This window comes from Rhinoderma darwinii, chromosome 9 (assembly GCF_050947455.1).
Source record: "Rhinoderma darwinii isolate aRhiDar2 chromosome 9, aRhiDar2.hap1, whole genome shotgun sequence".
Lineage (NCBI taxonomy): Eukaryota > Metazoa > Chordata > Amphibia > Anura > Rhinodermatidae > Rhinoderma > Rhinoderma darwinii.
The window spans coordinates 30,680,430-30,698,496 of NC_134695.1; the positions used below are offsets into that span (position 1 = coordinate 30,680,430).

General features: G+C 40.7%; 1 protein-coding gene across 2 annotated transcripts in view; it reads right to left on the reverse strand.

Annotated features, from left to right (window-relative positions):
• Positions 1 to 1,468, reverse strand: part of MEN1 (menin 1) — a 63,199-nt gene extending 61,731 nt beyond the window's left edge. The window contains exon 1 of one of the 2 annotated variants that reach the window (XM_075837462.1): positions 1,379 to 1,468. Coding sequence is in view for 1 of the 2 variants with exons in the window: in XM_075837461.1 (XP_075693576.1) it covers positions 692 to 970 (279 nt within the window). In the remaining variant the exon portion in view is untranslated. The other variant, XM_075837461.1, reaches the window with a different exon arrangement.
• Between the last annotated feature and the right edge of the window lie 16,599 nt (positions 1,469 to 18,067).

Genomic DNA, 18,067 nt, shown 5'->3' on the forward strand with positions numbered 1-18,067 from the left:
ACTGTACAAATAAAAAAGGAGAAAATAAAAATGACGTGATACGGCATCAGATGCTTATATGTAGTACAAATTCTACAATCATAAACTGTGCTACAAATTTAAAGCACAGCATGAAGACAGTGCGAGTACACTATAGAGAAATTACATGTACCCCCAGGGCACACATACCAGTTTTAAGGGGGTTATCCGGGATAAAAAAAAAAAAATTCACATCTGCGTTGGGGTCCCGTTCTGACATTCCATCTGGATGGGACCCTGAACAGACACAAACGGAAGCCAGAGGTCTCCGTTTCAATCACCATTGTCAACTACGCTGTTGCTTCCGGCAAAAAAAAACGGGTCTGGTGCACAACAGACACAAACGTAAACCATGGGCACCGGATCCGTCACCATTGAAAGCAATGGTAATGGAAACCTCTGGTTTCCGTTCGTGTCAGTTTGTGTCTGTTCAGGGTCCCGTTCTAAGGGAAAGCTCAGACGGAACGTCAGAACGGGACCCCAACGCAAATGTGAACGAAGCCTAATCCCTTTAAGAACCTAGGCTCTATGTGAAATCATTACAATACGCAACATGTTGAAAGGGTCTGTATAAAAACAAAGTATCTTCCAGGTTCCAGCTTTTATATAAGCAACTGCATCATCTGATAGAACAAAAAAATGAAGACATAATAAAAATACACGTATGACTCACATCTACACTGTGTTCTTCATTTAATTCAGAAGTCTTCTTGGCATCAGACGCGGACTTGGATTTGCCAATTCGTTTGTGCCGATTGGTCGTCTTTTGTGGACTTTCACTTTTGTGCTGATCGGACAGGTCTTCAAGCTTGTACTTTTTTACCAGTCGTGATACCGTGCTTTGGTTACAGCGAAACTGCCTGGCGATCTCATATTGAGATTTGCCACTCTTCGCAGCTTCAAAAACTAACTGTCGCACGTCTTCCGGTAAATTTTTGCCATTCTTCACCATAATTATACTTGATAATGTTCTAATTGTATTAGTAGAGCATCTGTGATGCACCAAGCCTTAACTAACCAGAAGATGTCACTTTATTCTTGGATGATCACAGCTCATTACTATTATTACTAACATAGGAGTAGGGTTTTTTAGCGCAGCTCACATATAAACTATAAAAATGAACCACTGCCGCTACGTGCTCACGACATAAAAAGAAAAAAGTCCCCCGTATATGTATTATTTTTCTCTCAGGACCCAGAGTTGCTCCTCACGCTTGACGTACTGTAGCCGCACACAAGCTCGCTCAGGTAATAACTGCAGCGCCCGATACACTATGCCTTCCAGCTTCATAGAAATATTCAGCACTCACCACATACGCGCTAACTCCACAGCAGAAACCGCTGCGCTTATGCTACTCACCTTCTACACAATGAAGGAGCAACTTCCGGTCTGTGCGTTCCATATCCAGGAAGCGCTCCTGCGTTCTACCGCCAACTACAATAGCATTAGCTGATTGGGTGCAGAAAAGGGCGGGAACGCCGAGCGAACTGCTTTGCTCGCGTCCGTACGTCAGGTCTACCTTCTGTACAACTTCACGGCCTGAGCTGACGAGAGCTGGACGAAACTCTTGTGGTTTCCTGTGACTTTTGCCTGCCTCCTGTGTTACTTTTTTGAATCAGTGTGACTTTAAAGCTAGGCCTCTATCGACGACACAAGCATAACGTTTTCGTTCTTGGGGAGGAGCTATATAAGTGTATTAGGGGGAATTTATTAAATACTGAAAGGCAGTATTCTGACAAAAAAAAGTAGACATTCCTGTTTTGCTGGAAGGTTTGCGACTTTTTAAACTTCCGCCACTTATTTTTTTAAGAGCGCATCGGCTTCACAAAAGTTGTCAGGCCAGCTACAGTAACAAATTTACCGTGATTTAGGCCAGAAACTTGCTAATAATGGCACAAATCAAGACACTCTGGCACACAGACGGCGAGAGATGCGCCTAATTTATTAACCCCTTAATGACCAGCCTATTTTAGACGTTAATGACCAAGCCATTTTTTACGTTTTTCCATCGTCTCATTCAAAGAGCTATACACTTTTTTTTTATTTTTGCGTCAACATACCTGTATAAGGTCTTGTTTTTTGTGGGATAAGTTGTCATTTTTAATAGCACCATTTTGGAATACATAGAATTTATTGATTAACTTTTATTAACTTTTTTTGGGGGGGGAATAGAAAAAAAACAGCAATTTCGCCACACTTTTGCGTCCTAAACTTACACCGTTTACCGTGTGGTATAAATAACACAATAACTTTATTCAGCGGGTTGTTGCGATTGCAACGATACCAAATTTGTATAGATTTTGTATGTTTTACTACTTTTACACTTTTCAAAATTATTTGTTTTTGTGTCTCCGTATTTGAAGAGCCGTAACATTTTTATATTTTCGCCGTAACATTTTTATATTTTTTTGCGGGACAACTTGTAGTTTTTATCGGTACCATTTTGGAGTAGATGCGACTTTTTGATAACTTTTTATCACATTTTTTTTAAGGCTGGATTCAAAGAAAACAGCAATTTTTGCATGTTTTTTTATTTTATTTTTTACGACGTTCACCGTGCGGGTTAAATGATGTAATAACTTTATAGTTGGGGTCGTTACGGACGCGGCGATACCAAATATGTGTAACTTTTTTACTTTATTTTGTTTGTCAATAATAAAGCAGTTTGTAAAGGGGAAAAAGTGGGTTTTACATTTTTTTTCACTTTTTTTTTTTTCACTTTTTATTAAACTTTTTTTTAAACTTTATTACTAGTCCCAGTCGGGGACTTTACTATGCGATAATCCGATCGCTATTATAATACACTGCAATACTTTTGTATTGCAGTGTATTATGCCTGTCCGTGTAAAACGGACAGGCATCTGCTAGGTCATGCCTCCGGCATAACGTAGCAGGCATACACTACAGGCAGACCTGGGGGCCTTTATTAGGCCCTCGGCTGCCATCGGAGACACAGACACTCGGCGATCTTATCGCCGGGTGTCAGTGGGATGAGAGGGAGCTCCCTCTCTCCATAACCACTCAGATGCGGTGCACGCTATTGAGCGCCGTATCTGAAGGGTTAAACGGGTGAGATCGATACTAATATCGATCTCACACGTTCGAGCAGGGATGCCCCCGGCCCTCAGCTAGCTCTGGCAGCTGAGAGCAGGGAGATTTGACAGCTCCCTGCTCTGTTTACTTATTCCGATGCCGCGACGTAAAAAGTCTATGGCATCGGCATAAGGCCTGTTCGTGACCGACGTAAAAACACTATGGGCCGGTCACTAACGGGTTAAGAGGCGTGTATTTTGGCTTGTATTTTTTAAGATTGGGGTTTTATATACGTCAGTCTTTAACCTCTTCCCGCGCTGCGCCGCAATAGTACGTCCTGCAGAGGGGTTAGTTCCCGCATCAGGACGTACTATTGCAGAGTAGTTCCCGGCGCACACTGTCCTAACGGACAGTGTCCGGGAACCGGGAGGTCAGCTGTCCCTGACAGCTGACACTCCAGCCTTGCCGGTCAGCGGACCATCGCCGCTGATTTCGGCAATTAACCCCATAAATGCGGTGACGGATTGCCGTCGCCGCATTTAAGTGGTTTGAAGCACATCGGCAGCCCCCACGAAGTGATCGTGGGGGCTACCGATGCTTGTCGTGGCAATCGGAGGTGAGATAATGACCTCCGGGTTGCCATGTACGGTAGTCTCGGAGGAGCAGCCTCCGGCCGGTCCTCCGATGCTTCCTGTCAGTGTGACAGTTACGTCACAATGACAGTTGGAGTACATTACACTACGTGTGTAGTGTAATGTACTCCAGCAGCGATTAAAGCTGCAAGTCTAAGTGTCCCCTAGTGGGACAAGTAAAAAAAAGAATAAAAATGTTTTAAAAAAAAGTGTAAAAATAAAATTATAAGTTCTATAAACAAACACTTCATTTTTTTCCTATAATAAGTCTTTCATTATAGGAAAAAAATGAACACGTTAAAAAAAGTACACATATTTGGTATCACCGCGTTCGTAACGACCCCAACTATAAAACTATAATGTTACTTTTCCCGCACGGTGAACACCGTGAAAAAAATCAATAAAAAACTACGCCAGAATTGATATTTTTTGGTCACCACTCCTCCCAAAATAGAGAATAAAAAGTGATCAAAAAGTTGCATGTACCCGAAAATAGTACCAATAAAAACTACAACCCGTCCCGCAAAAAGCAAGCTCTTACACAGCTTTTTTGACTGAAAAATAAAATAGTTACGGCTCTCAGAATATGGTGACACAGAAAATAAATTATTTTATAAAAAAGTGATTTTATTGCGCAAACGCTACAGAACATAAAAAAACCTATATACATATGGTATCGCCGTAATCGTACTGACCCGCAGAATAAAATATAATGGTCATTTATAGTGCACGGTGAACGCGGCAAAAAATAAACTAAAAAACATTGTCAGAATTGCTTGTTTTTCGTCACCCGGCTTGCAAAAAAATGTAATAAAAAGTGATCAAAAAAATCACATGTACCCCAAAATGGTACCAAAGAAAAGTACAGATTGTCCCGCAACAAATAAGCCCTCACGCAGCTCCGGTGGTGAAAAAAGAAAGAAGTTCTGATTCCCAGGAATATGGCGATGCAAAATGTGCAGAGCGTTCTAAAAATGGGTAACATCCGACACCATTTTCAGTGCGACACCGGCCACACATCTATGAATTATTATTTCTTTACCGCATTATTATACCCTCTTATTATGCCCTGATGTACTCTGCCCAGCCTACATATGCCCCCACATTATAAACTGAAATACCAGCGAAACCCAAAACAGAAAAACTACCAAGCAAAATCTGCGCTCCAAAGGCAAAATGGCGTCCCTCCTTTCTGAGCCCTGCAGCGTCCCCAAACAGCAGTTTGCGCCCACATATATGGCATCCCCATACCCGGGAGAACCCGCTTAACGTTTTATGAGGAATTTGTCTTCAGTGGCACAAACTGGGCACAACATATTATGCACTAAAATGGCACATCAGTGCAAAATTTAATATTCACACCATCCGCTGTGCATTAACCCCTTTGAGCACTATGACTTAATAGCACGTCATGGTGCGGGGGTGATGCATGGAGCGGACTCACATGCTGAGCCCGCTCCATACGCTGCGGGTGTCGGCTGTGTATTACAGCTGACACCCAGGACTAAGGGACAGGAACAGCGATCGTGCGGTTACAGAAGCCTGTAAAAATAACAATATACTGCAATACATTAGTATCGCAGCATATTGTACCCGCGATCCAATGATCGCTAGTACAAGTCCCCTAAGGGGACTAATAAAATGTGTAGAAGAATTCAAGTTATTAGTAGTGAGAAAGAAAAAAAAGTTACAAAAAAAACCTTTTCCCATTTTTCTTCAAAAGTAATGTAAAAAAATAAACAGAATTGATATCGCTACGTCCGTAAAAGGCCGAACTATTACAATATGTCATTATTTAACTCGCACGGTGAACACCGTAAAAAACTTAAATAATTTAAACCGCCAAAATTGCTGTAGTTTTCGTTTTTACCGCACGGCGAAAGCTGTAGAAACAAAAAAAAACCAAAATGGAATCAGATTTTTTTCCTATATTACTATATTTTCCTATTTTTTTTCAGTTTCCCAGTACTTTTTATGGCACTTTAAATGGTATCAATAGAAACTACAATTCCTCCCGCAAGAAATAAGCCCTCACACCACTCTACTGACAGAAAAATAAAAAAGTTATGGCTCTTGGAAGGCGGGGAGTGAAAAACGAAAATAAGAAAGCAAAAAATGGATCAGTCCTGAAAGGGTTAATTCATTTCTAATGAAAAAAATGCATGACCCCATGCGGGGTATTTCCGTACCCGGGAGAAATTGCTTTATAAAAATTGGTTGTTTATTTCTCCTTTATCCCTTGTGAAAATGAGAAAATGCAACATTTTAGTGGAAAAAAATTGTGATATTAATTTTCTCTGCCTAATTCTAATAAATTCTGCAAAAGACCCATGGAGTCTATATTCTCACTATACCCCTAGAAAAATTCCTTGAGGGGTGTTTCCAAAATGGGGTAACTTGGGGGGCTTCCACTGTTTTGGTCTCTCCAGGGCGTTGCAAAGGCGGCATGGCACCGAAAAACAATCCATCAAAATCCGTGCTCCAAAATCCAAATGGCGCTACTTCCCTTCTGAGCGCTGCCATGGGTCCAATCAGCAGTTTATTACCACATATGGGGTATTGCCGTAATCAGGAGAAAATGCTTTACAAATGTTGTGGTTCTTTTTTCCTTTATTCCTTGTAAAAATTTAAAATTTCTATGCTTTTTCAGAAAAAAAGTTCATTTTCATTTTCACGGCCTAATTCCACTAAATTCTGCAAAAAACCTGTGTGGTCAAAATGCTAACTATACCCCTAGATAAATTCCTTGAGAGGTGTCGTTTCCAAAATGGGGTCACTTTTGGGGGGTTTCCCCTGTTTTGGTCTCTCCAGGGCGTTGCAAACGCGACATAGCACCTAAAACCAATCCAGCAAAATCCGTGCTCCAAAATCCAAATGGCACTCCTTCCCTTCTGAGCCCTGCTGTGGGTCCAATCAGCAGTTTATTACCACATATGGGATATTGCTGTAATCAGGAGACATTGCTTTACAAATGTTGGGGTGATTTTCTTCATTATTCCTCGTAAATATTAAAAATTTCTATGTTTTTTCAGAAAAAAAGTAGATTTTAATTTTTACAGACTAATTCCCATATATTTAGTGAAAAACCTGTGTGGTCAAAATGCTAACTATACCCCTAGAAAAATTCCTTGATAGGTGTAGTTTCCAAAATGGGGTCACTTTTGGAGGGTTTCCCCTGTTTTGGTCCCTCCAGGGGGTTGCAAACGCGACATGGAACCGAAAACCAATCCACCAAAATCCGTGCTCCAAAATCCAAATGGCGCTCCTTCCCTTCTGAGCCTTGCTGTGGGTCCAATCAGCAGTTTATTACCACATATGGGATATTACCGTAATCGGGAGACATTGCTTTACATATGTTGGGGTTCATTTTTTTTATTATTTCTTGTAAATATTAAAAATTTCTATGTTTTTTCAGAAAAAAGTAGATTTTCATTTTTACAGACTAATTCTAATAAATTTAGCGAAAAACCTGTGCGGTCAAAATGCTAACTATACACCTAGATAAATTCCTTGAGGGGTGTAGTTTCCAAAATGGGGTAACTTTTGGGGTGTTTCCACTGTTTTGGCACCACAAGACCTCTTCAAACCTGACAAGGTGCCTAAAATATATTCTAAAAAAAAGGAGGACCAAAATCCACAAGGTGCTCCTTTGCTTCTGAGGCCGGTGCTTCAGTCCATTATCACACTAGGGCCACATGTGGGATATTTCTAAAAACTGCAGAATCTGGGCAATAAATATTGAGTTGCATTTCTCTGGTAAAACCTTCTGTGTTACAAAAAAAAAAAATGTATTAGAAATGAATTTCGGCAAAAAAAATACAATTTGTAAATTTCACCTCTACTTTGCTTTAATTCCTGTGAAACGCCTAAAGGGTTAAAACACTTTGTGAATGCTGATTTGAATACCTTGAGGGGTGCAGTTTTCAACACATGTCAGATTTGAAAAAATCGGCTGGGTCCTGAAGGCCAAAACAGGCTGGGTCCTGAAGGGGTTAAAGTGAAGCTAAACATTCAACAAACTTGTCACATGTCAGAAGTTTTGATTGGTGGGGGTCCAAGCACTGAGACCCCCACCAATCGCTAGAACGAAGCAGCTGAAGCGCTCGTGTGAGTGCTTAGCTGCTTCTTGTCTGTTCGGCTTTTTCCGGAAATAAATGTATCGGTGTACGGACTCAATAGAAAGTCTATGAGCGGGTCCTCCGATAGATCGGCTTTCCGGAAAAAGCAGAACAGAAACTAAGCAGCTGAGCGCTCACACGAGCACCTCAGCTGCTTCGTTCTAGCGATTGGTGGTGGTCTCCGTGCTCGGACCCCACCAATCCAAACTACTGACATGTCAGAAGTTTGTTGAACATTTAGCTACACTTTTAATATAAAGACAGTTGGAGTTAGATGCAACATTTATTAAGAGACTAATGCCTCCTAATAAATGTGTCGCATTTTTTCAGCTGGTCGTGCTTTACAATTCTGGCACTGCAACTGCTGCCGTGCGCCTTAGGGCAGATTCAGACGAACGTTGCGTTTTTGCGCGCGCAAACAACGCAGCGTTTTGCGCACGCAAAAACCACTTGACAACTGCGTGTGTCATCCGTGTATGATGCGCGGCTGTGTGATTTTCGCGCAACCGCCATCATAGAGATAAGGCTAGTCGACGCCCGTCACTGTCCAAGGTGCTGAAAGAGCTAACTGATTGGCAGTAACTCTTTCAGCACCCTCGACAGTGAATGCCGAACACAATATCGAGAATCCTGTTAAAAAAAAAAAAAGTTCGTACTTACCGAGAACTTCCCTCCCGGCCGTTGCCTTGGTGACGCGTCCTTGGTGACGCGCCTCTCTTGATATCGGGCCCCACCTCCCTGGATGACGCGGCAGTCCATGTGACCGCTGCAGCCTGTGCTTGGCCTGTGATTGGCTGGAGCTGTCACTTGGACTGAATTGTCATCCCGGGAGGTCAGACTGGAGGAAGAAGCCGGGAGTTATCTGTAAGTCAGAACTTCGTTTTTTTTTTTTTACAGGTTCATGTATATTGGGATCGGAAGTCACTGTCCAGGGTGCTGAAACAGTTTAACTCTTTCAGCACCCTGGACAGTGACTATCTCCTGACGTCGCGTACCGGGTTCGGCCAAAACGAGTTCGGCCGAACCCGGTGAAGTTCGGTTCGGTTGTCCGGGTCCGCTCATCTCAAAGACACTCCGTTTGGATTTTTGGAAACAGAAAAGCACGTGGTGCTTTTCTGTTTACATTCATCCTTTTGACAGCTGGTGCGCTGTTTCAGTCGGTTCGCACGGAAGTGCTTCCGTGCGACCTGCGTGGTTTTCACGCACCCATTAACTTCAATGGGTGCGTGATGCGCGAAATACGCGGAGATATTGAGCATGTCGCGCTTTTTGCGCAGCTGACAAACGCTGCGCAAAAAGCACGGACTGTCTGTACTGCCCCATAGACTTGTATTGGTCTGTGCGTGGCGCGTGAAAACCACGCGGCCCGCACGGACCCAATACACGTTCATGTGAATCCCCCCTTAATGTCATCAGTGCTGCGCCACATACAGCCTCCTGATCCTGAAAAAAATGAAACTGAAAGGAAAAAAAATACCATTGAAATCAATAGTGTTACAAACGGAAGGCGTAGTTTACGATTGGCTTTCCTATCATCTGTTCCTCTGCTGGTAAGGTTGAGCGGAACAGATGAACTAAATACAACGCTGATGTGAATGGGCCCTTTAAAGTCATTCAGATCTATATTGATGTATTAATGATTTTCTATTAATTGTTTTAATGAATTAATGTATATATTATACGTGTGGAGATTCCTTGACATTCGATTTAAATGATAGAATTATCGGTAACTTATTGATTAAGGAGCTATTCACAGCTGTTATGTATAGTCTATGATATGGCTATTATATAGCAAAATTGAAGGCGCTAATTAGCGCTATGTACTGCTGTTACCCATAATGACATGGCCACAGTATGCCCAGATCGAGTGTATTCTCCAGCGCTATTGATGTTTGGTTGCTTTGCAACTTAGCGTCCAGTCGCTGTGCAGCGGAATGTCATTAATAGCAAAGCAACATGACGTCACATCCGCGTGCCTTCATTAGCGTGAGCTTCGTATAATTTGTTCCAACCATTTGACTTTTAATTGTAATTTATTTATACGAGCGCTGTCCCTCTCACTGAATGTTTGACATCCGTATATCCCGCTCCGTTGAAGGTTATTGGTGGCTGGGACTCTCTTCATATTGGTAGGTTTCTTTTGTATGGCGCTTTCTGCCCAGAAAGCTGGCGCTTCAACCAAAGTTTTGACTTTAATAAAAATAAATTAATCTCTATAATTAATATTTGTGATGTACTTTTTGTAAGTATGGATTTTGTATTAGGCCTCATTTACACGAGCGTGTGCGTTTTGCGCGCGCAAAAAACGCAGCGTTTTGCGTGCGCAAAAGGCACTTGACAGCTCCGTGTGTCATCCGTGTATGATGCGCGGCTGCGTGATTTTCGCGCAGCCGCCATCATAGAGATGAGGCTAGTCGACGTCAGTCACTGTCCAGGGTGCTGAAAGAGTTAACTGATCGGCAGTAACTCTTTCAGCACCCTCGACAGTGCATTCCGATCACCATATCGAGTAACCTGTTTAAAAAAAAAGAGGTTCGTACTTACCGAGAACTTCCCGGCCGTTGCCTTGGTGACGCGTCCTTGGTGACGCGTCCTTGGTGACGCGCCTCTCTTGACATCTGGCCCCACCTCCCTGGATGACGCAGCAGTCCATGTGACCGCTGCAGCCTGTGCTTGGCTTGTGATTGGCTGCAGCTGTCACTTGGACTGAATTGTCATCTCGGGAGGTCAGACTGGAGGAAGAAGCCGGGAGTTATCGGTAAGTCAGAACTTTTTTTTTTTTACACGTTCACGTATATTGGAATCGGAAGTCACTGTCCAGGGTGCTGAACCAGTTTAACTCTTTCAGCACCCTGCACAGTGACTGTCTCCTGCCGGGTTCGGTCAAAACGAGTTCGGCCGAACCCGGTGAAGTTCGGTTCGCTCATGTCTAAGACACTCCGTTCGGATGTTTGTAAACAGAAAAGCACGTGGTGCTTTTCTGTTTACATTCAGTTTGACAGCTCTTGCGCGAATCACGCAGTTCGCACGGAAGTGCTTCCGTGCGACCTTTGTGGTTTTCACGCACCTATTGACTTCAATGGGTGCGTGATGCGCGAAAAACGCACGATTATAGAACATGTCATGAGTTTTACGCAACGCACTCGCGCTGCGCAAAATTCACGCATCGTTTGCACTGCCCCATAGAGTAATATAGGTGCGTACGACACGCGTGAAAAGCACGCGCATCGCACGCGCTTATATTACGCTAGTGTAAATGAGGCCTCACTTTATTGTTTTAACTATGTATGCGGTTAACAGGAGTTGTGTTTTGGCGCCAATTTCGTACCTGTACATGGGGGTATATATTGTTTGGTGGTGGGTTAATATGGATTTTAGAAAGGCCATTATATGGCTGAAAAGTCGCCTTCACTGTATGCATATTTGTTTACCATTAAATAAATAGATCGTCTTTGAATCTAGATCTGGGGCAGTGGCATTTTTTGTTGGATGGTAATTTATGCCAGGAACTGGTGGAATCTGAAGCCACAGTTGCACAGTTGATCTTCACGGATGGTGCTAGAGGCCCTCGCTTTACCTTTTAGATCCTTCGCACAGGTTGGCTACGCGGCGTAAAAGTACACACCATATCCGAGCCACAGGGAATTCTGTCCGTAAAACCGCACCAAATTGTGTGAATTTGTCCGGAATTGCTGCTGCGAAAAGAGTAAAAAAAAAAACAATACTTGCCTTCATTGGTGTTGCCATAATGACGTGACGTGACCTTATCTGTCCATTTTTTTTTTTCTTCATTAAAATTGATAATGTTACAAAATAGCACAAATATTACATTACCATAGCATAAAAATGCTCTTGAATATTCCCCTTACTACCGAAGGTATTTTAAACCTTAATGACCGAGCAATTTTTAAAAAAATTTCGATCGTCGCATTCAAAGATCTATAACTTTTTTTTATTTTTGCGTCGACATAGCTGTATAAGGACTTTTTTTTTGCGGGACAAGTTGTATTTTATAATAGCACCATTTTGGGGTACATATAATTTATTGATGAACTTTTTTTTAGTGGGGTACTGGAAAAAAAACTAATTTCGTCATTTTTTTTTTGCGTCTTAATTTTACGGCGTTTACCGTGTGGTATAAATAACATAATAAATTTATTCAGTGGGTCGTTATGATTGCGGCGATGCCAAATGTATATGGATTTTTTTTATGTTTTCCTACTTTTACACAGTAAAAACAGATATATATTTTTTCAAAATTATTTGCTTTTGTGTATTTTAAGAGCCATAACTTTTTTTATTTTTTGACCGATGCAGCTGTATGAGGGCTTTTTTTTTTGCGGGACGACTTGTAGTTTTTATTCGTACCATTTTGGAGTAGATGCGACGGTTTGATCACTTTTTATCAAATTCTTTTGAAGGCAGGATGAACAGAAAACAGCAATTCTGGCATTGTTTTTTATTATATTTTTTACGGCGTTCACCGTGCGGGTTAAATAATGTAATCGTTTTATAGTTGGGTTCGTTACGGACGTGGCGATACCAAATATGAGGGACTTTTATTCATAAAGTATTTTGTAAGGGGAAAAATAGTTTTTATTTTTTTTACTTTTTTTACTTTTTTTATTTGGGACATTTATTTCAAACTTTATTTAACTTTTTTTTACTTTATTTTTCGTCCCACTGGGGGACTTTACTGTGCAAACTTTTGATCGCTATTATAATACACTGAAATACTTCTGTATTGCAGTGTTTTATTGCATGGCCTAACAGGCAATTACTAAGGGCAGACCTGGGAGCCTGTTAGGCCCCCAGGCTGCCATAGAAACCATCGGCAACCCTCAATGCACGCGGGGATGCCAGTGGGGTGAGAGAGGGTGCCCCCTCCCTCTAAAATCACTCAGATGCGGCGCTCGCTATTGAGCGCCGCATCTGAGGGGTTAAATATGATCAGAGAACGCTGCTAGTGGTCTCCGATCGTTGCCCTGAAGCCCGAGGCTGTTACTAACAGCCCGGGCTTCAGCAGCACCCCGCACAATGCGGGAAAAGTCATTCTGAAGTGCCGACGAGAAAAGGCGGCACTTCAAAAGAACTACCCTGAACGGCCGAGGTAAAAAGACTATACGCCAGTCGTTAAGGGGTTAAACCCACTCTCCGTAACCTCCCTACACAAAACAATAAACAAAAAAAAATAGGACAAAAAAAATAAATTTTTTATCATATACTTCTAATCTCCCATGTTACACAATCTAAATTCATTAGAGATGTCCACCATGACCATTTTTTTTTTAACGTTTATTGAGTATTTAGAACTACATTTTCAGCTAGACATTCTTCATAGGTATAGCACTGATTCACTTTTGCATTTACCATTGGATTATCCATACTTTTCCCTCCTTTCCAGTTAGATGCTATTATTGATCTTGCTGCAATTAAGAACTGATTCACCAACCCCCCATATTCTAGAGGAATGTTTTCAAAATATATGTTTACAAGCGCCTACTCAAGTGAGGGAGGTATTTCTTTCCTACATATTTGAGATATTAAGTTTCATATTTCTTTCCAAAACATTTGCACTTACCGTACAATCATCCCATATATGTTGAATGAGGCTCTGTCACCACATTATAAGTGCCCTATCTTCTACATAATGTGATCGGCGCTGTAATGTAGATCACAGCAGTTTTTTTTTATTTAGAAAATGATAAATTTTGATGGAGTTAGGACCTATTTTAGATTTATGCTAATGACTTTCTTAATGGACAACTGGGCACGTTTTTACTTTTTGACCAAGTGGGTGTTGTGGAGAGAAGTGTATGACGCTGACCAATCCGAGACCAATCAGCATCATACACTTTTCTCCATTCATGTATTCAGCACATTGTGATCTTGCTAGATCATGATGTGCAGTCACATACACACACATTAACGTTACTGAAGTGTCTTTACAGTGAATAGACATCGCTTCCAGCCAGGACGCGATGTCTATTCACAATCCCGACACTTCGGTAACGTTTGTGTGGGACTTAATGACAGCAAGCGTGATCTCTACAAAAGGATCTATCATTGATTAACATTAAATTATTGGAGGTGGAGAACACACTAAAGGCGACACTAGCCATTGAGGAATTTACTAAATTTGTGGAAAAATAACAGATATATCTTGTCAAATTTAAAGCAGAATCAGAGGATATAAAAAGGAACAAATGGCATCGTGACGTTGAGGACTACTCGACGGGGAAGGTTTACACCTGGTTGAGTAATCAAGACAACTATTATGTTCCGTATAAACAGAAAAGAACAGAGGAATCTCAGAAACAACATAAGGAGTCTGGTTTTTTAGAACCAATGGTGAAGGAGTAATAAGCCAACCAGAAGAGGTGGGCGGAGAAGAAACAGAGGTAGGAAGAACAAGACTTGCCAAATTGAACAAGGGTCAGAGTCAGAAACCAATGCTATCCAAAAAGAGGGACACAACCAAATAGTGGTAAATATTTCTTCCTATTGCCTTAGTCCTATTGAATTACAAGTGTTAAGTAAGGGCCTAAGTTTTTGCCCTAGTCAAAAAATTAATTGCTTTCAATTAGAGATGGATATTTTGAATTTTATTTGTGGTTTAAAATTGAAGGTTTGGTTCGATTTGCATAATGATGCACCTGTGGTTATTCCTGCTGTTACACCTGAATTATGCCTTAAAAATACAATATATCTTGCGTTAGTAACTTTTATCCACCTGTTGCATCACATATGATCGCTGCTTTTTTGGAGTTGATCAAAAAGGATATAGAATTATTGAAACTAAGACAACAAGACAACAAATTGAAATATCCTAATATGACCAACAACGAGAGGACAGCTTTGAGGGAATTGACCCTTAACCGCGACCTCGCCATCAAGTCAGCTGACAAGGGTGGTGTGGTTATGGATACCTCTGAATATATTAGAGGCTTATAGGCAACTCAATGATGGGGTCACTTATGAGGTGCTCACACATGATCCCATATTGGACATAGAAAAAAAGATATTTACTCTATTGGAAGAGAAATACAATGGTGGTCTTATTGACAGTAAATTAAGAGAATTTTTGACAGTTCAACATCCATTTATCCTATATTATATTTATTACCTAAAATACACAAATCTTTGATTAGTCCCCCAGGCCGACCGATTGTCTCAGGCAGGGATTCGATGCTCAGCAAGATTTCTGTTTTTCTAGATAAGTTACTTAGGCGGTTTGCTATGGAGGCAAGGTCATATATACAGGATACTTCAGATTTCTTAAGAAAAATACAGGAGGTAGATTTATCGAAAGGAGCCATTCTGGCTTAATTTGATATAGTGAGCCTTTATACCTCAATAAACCACACTAGAGGCATAGATGCGGTTAAATATACGCTTTCCAAATCCGATTTTTCCACTAATTGTAAAGAATTCATTGTTTAATTACTTATACTTACCAATAACTACTTTCGGTTCCTTGATGTGTTTTATATGCAGAAAGTTGGTACTGCCATGGGTTCGAATGTCGCACCTACATAAGCGAATATTTTTATGGCCTATATCGAAGAGATGTTGGTCTTTGTATCCCACCACTTCAGCCTGGTACTGAGGTGGTGGCGATACATCGACGACATCTTCCTCATTTGGCTAGGTACAGAAGTAAAACTTTTGGATTTTCATAAATTTCTGAACGAGTTAGGTCCTGACATTAAATTCAATTTGGTGTTTTCATATGAGTCCATACAATTTTTGGATACCAAAGTAACCATCTCCGACACTAAGTTACACACTGAGCTTTTCACTAAGCCTACTGATCGCAACACTTTGATTCATTATGACAGTTGTCATCCGAGAAAAATCATAGATTCCTTACCGTTCAGTCAGATGCTGCGTATCAGAAGGATAGTTGATCAGGAAGAAAAAGTGGATCCTACTTTTAGGACCATGATCAACAATTTTTTAGAAAGAGGATATCCGCAACGAGTCATAGACAAACAAAAAAATAGGGTACATCAATATACAAGGGAACAGGCTCTAGATAAAAATAGTAAAAAGCAGGGTCTTGATAGAATGCCTTTTGTTTCTACATACAATGATTTGATTCACGAGATAGGCAACATCATTGACCAATAGTAAGGGATGGACATAGAGAGATTCAACAATTTGAAACGTGTCCACTTATGTCATATAGACGTCCTACAAATTTGAAAGATAGGTTGGTCAAATCGGATATTGAAGTTAATACTGGAATAAGACAACTGTATTTGAAACCTCAAAGAATGGGGAGCTTTCCGTGTTTAGGATACATCAACTGCGCATTAATGTCAAAAGGTAGTGCCTTTGTACATCCACATACTGGATAGAATTTTAAAATCAAGCATTTTTTTACCTGTACTTCCGATTGGGTAATATATGTGATTTGGTGCCTGTGTAAACTCCTATACGTTGGAGAAACAATGTGTGATATGAAGACACGTCTCAATAATCATAGGTACACTATACATAAAGAAAGAAAAGATCTACCGGTGTCTAAACACTTTTTTGATAAAAGACATGGTGAACGTGACTTTCGGTTTATGATTATTGACCATATACCAGTTTTAAAACGTGGAGGTGATAGGCTCACTGCTCTAAAAAAAAAAAAACGTGAATTAGAGTGGATCTTTAAATTAGATACATTGAGACCCAAGGGTCTAAATGTTGATTTTCAGGTATCTAGGTTAATGTCCAGATAATAACATTAAATAATAATTTGGTGTGATGTTTCGCTTGCATAGGGAGTTTTGCCCTCGTTCCTCAACCACTTTCTGTTGACGTTTTGTAAAGTATAATGGTAAGTCATTTTTATTAATTACTTTTTTATTGTCCTTTTTATCTAGAATTGAAATATCGAACGGAGATGAGCCACACACCTTCTGAGAACAGCAGATATTTAATGAATATCGCTTTGTATAGAACATATATCTATTGATATTTTAGTGATTTTCCGATTGTCAACGATCAACAGGTTAATTAATTGCCTCTAGTTCTCCTAATAGGGAAGTCTCGTGCAAATAGAAATTTGTCCAGTTCTAATATAACTCCTACTGTTTCTCTGCTTTGATGCATATTTGACCTTTATGCCTATAATGGATAACCACCACACGAAAGTGTGGGTGGTAGACCATATTAGACATGGAGCTTGTGTGATCTACTACATTATATATATGTGGATAATAAGATAATGACCCGGTCTGCAAACTTACTAATGTACTTTTGTGTTAATATTGCTTGTGTCTTTTGACTTATTTGATAGCACTAATTTAAGTCTAGTACTGGCATGATTTATTTTATTGTGGATGCAATACACATTGTACAATTGCCGTGAAAACGTGAGGCTTCGTTACTTTAACTACGGGACCATCCGGCTCCTGATAGGCCATCGTAGACAGTGGCCATAGCAACATGAGACGCCGCCTGCTGATTGGATGCTGGCCTCTCCTTGCATAATAATAATCTTTATTTATATAGCGCCAACATATTACGCAGCTCTTTACAATTTAGAGGAAACATGAAACAAACCATATCAGACATTACATAGTGTAATTTACAATTCAAACCAGAGGAGTGAGGACCCTGCTCGCAAGAGCTTACAATCTGTGAGGAAATAAGGGAGACACAAAGTGTAACAGTGTTTGTTCTGTACAATAGTCCGGCCATTTTTTTATACACATGGGGTGTTACACATAAAGCTGCATGAGCCGGTCACCAGTCATTATCCGTGTATGACGGACATGAAGAGAAGGAGTGTGAGTGAATCTTATTCTGATGACTAATCTAAAAGGGGGGCCATATATATATAATATATATATATATGCTGTTTTCACATGACATGATTTGCTTGAGAAATGCTCTTGTGTTGAGCTGAAACGTTGCACTTATGGACCATTAAAGCACCACCACTTTTTTTGCTCATACCTTGGAGTGCTGCCTGATTTTTTTGGATCTACTTGTTTTGGGGTCTTTGGTCGGGACCCAGGCAGGCTTGCACCCATACATTATTGCGGCTGACATTTTTTGGATACTATACCCCTAGATAAATACCTTGAGGGGTGTGGTTTCCTAAATGGGGTCACATCTTGGGAGTTTCTACTATATTGGTACCTCAAGGGCTCTGAAAACACAATATGGCACCTGAAAAATATTCCAGCAGAATCTGTGATCAAAAACCAAATGGTGCTTCTTCCTTTCTGACCCTTGCCGTGTGCCCATATAGCAGTTTACAA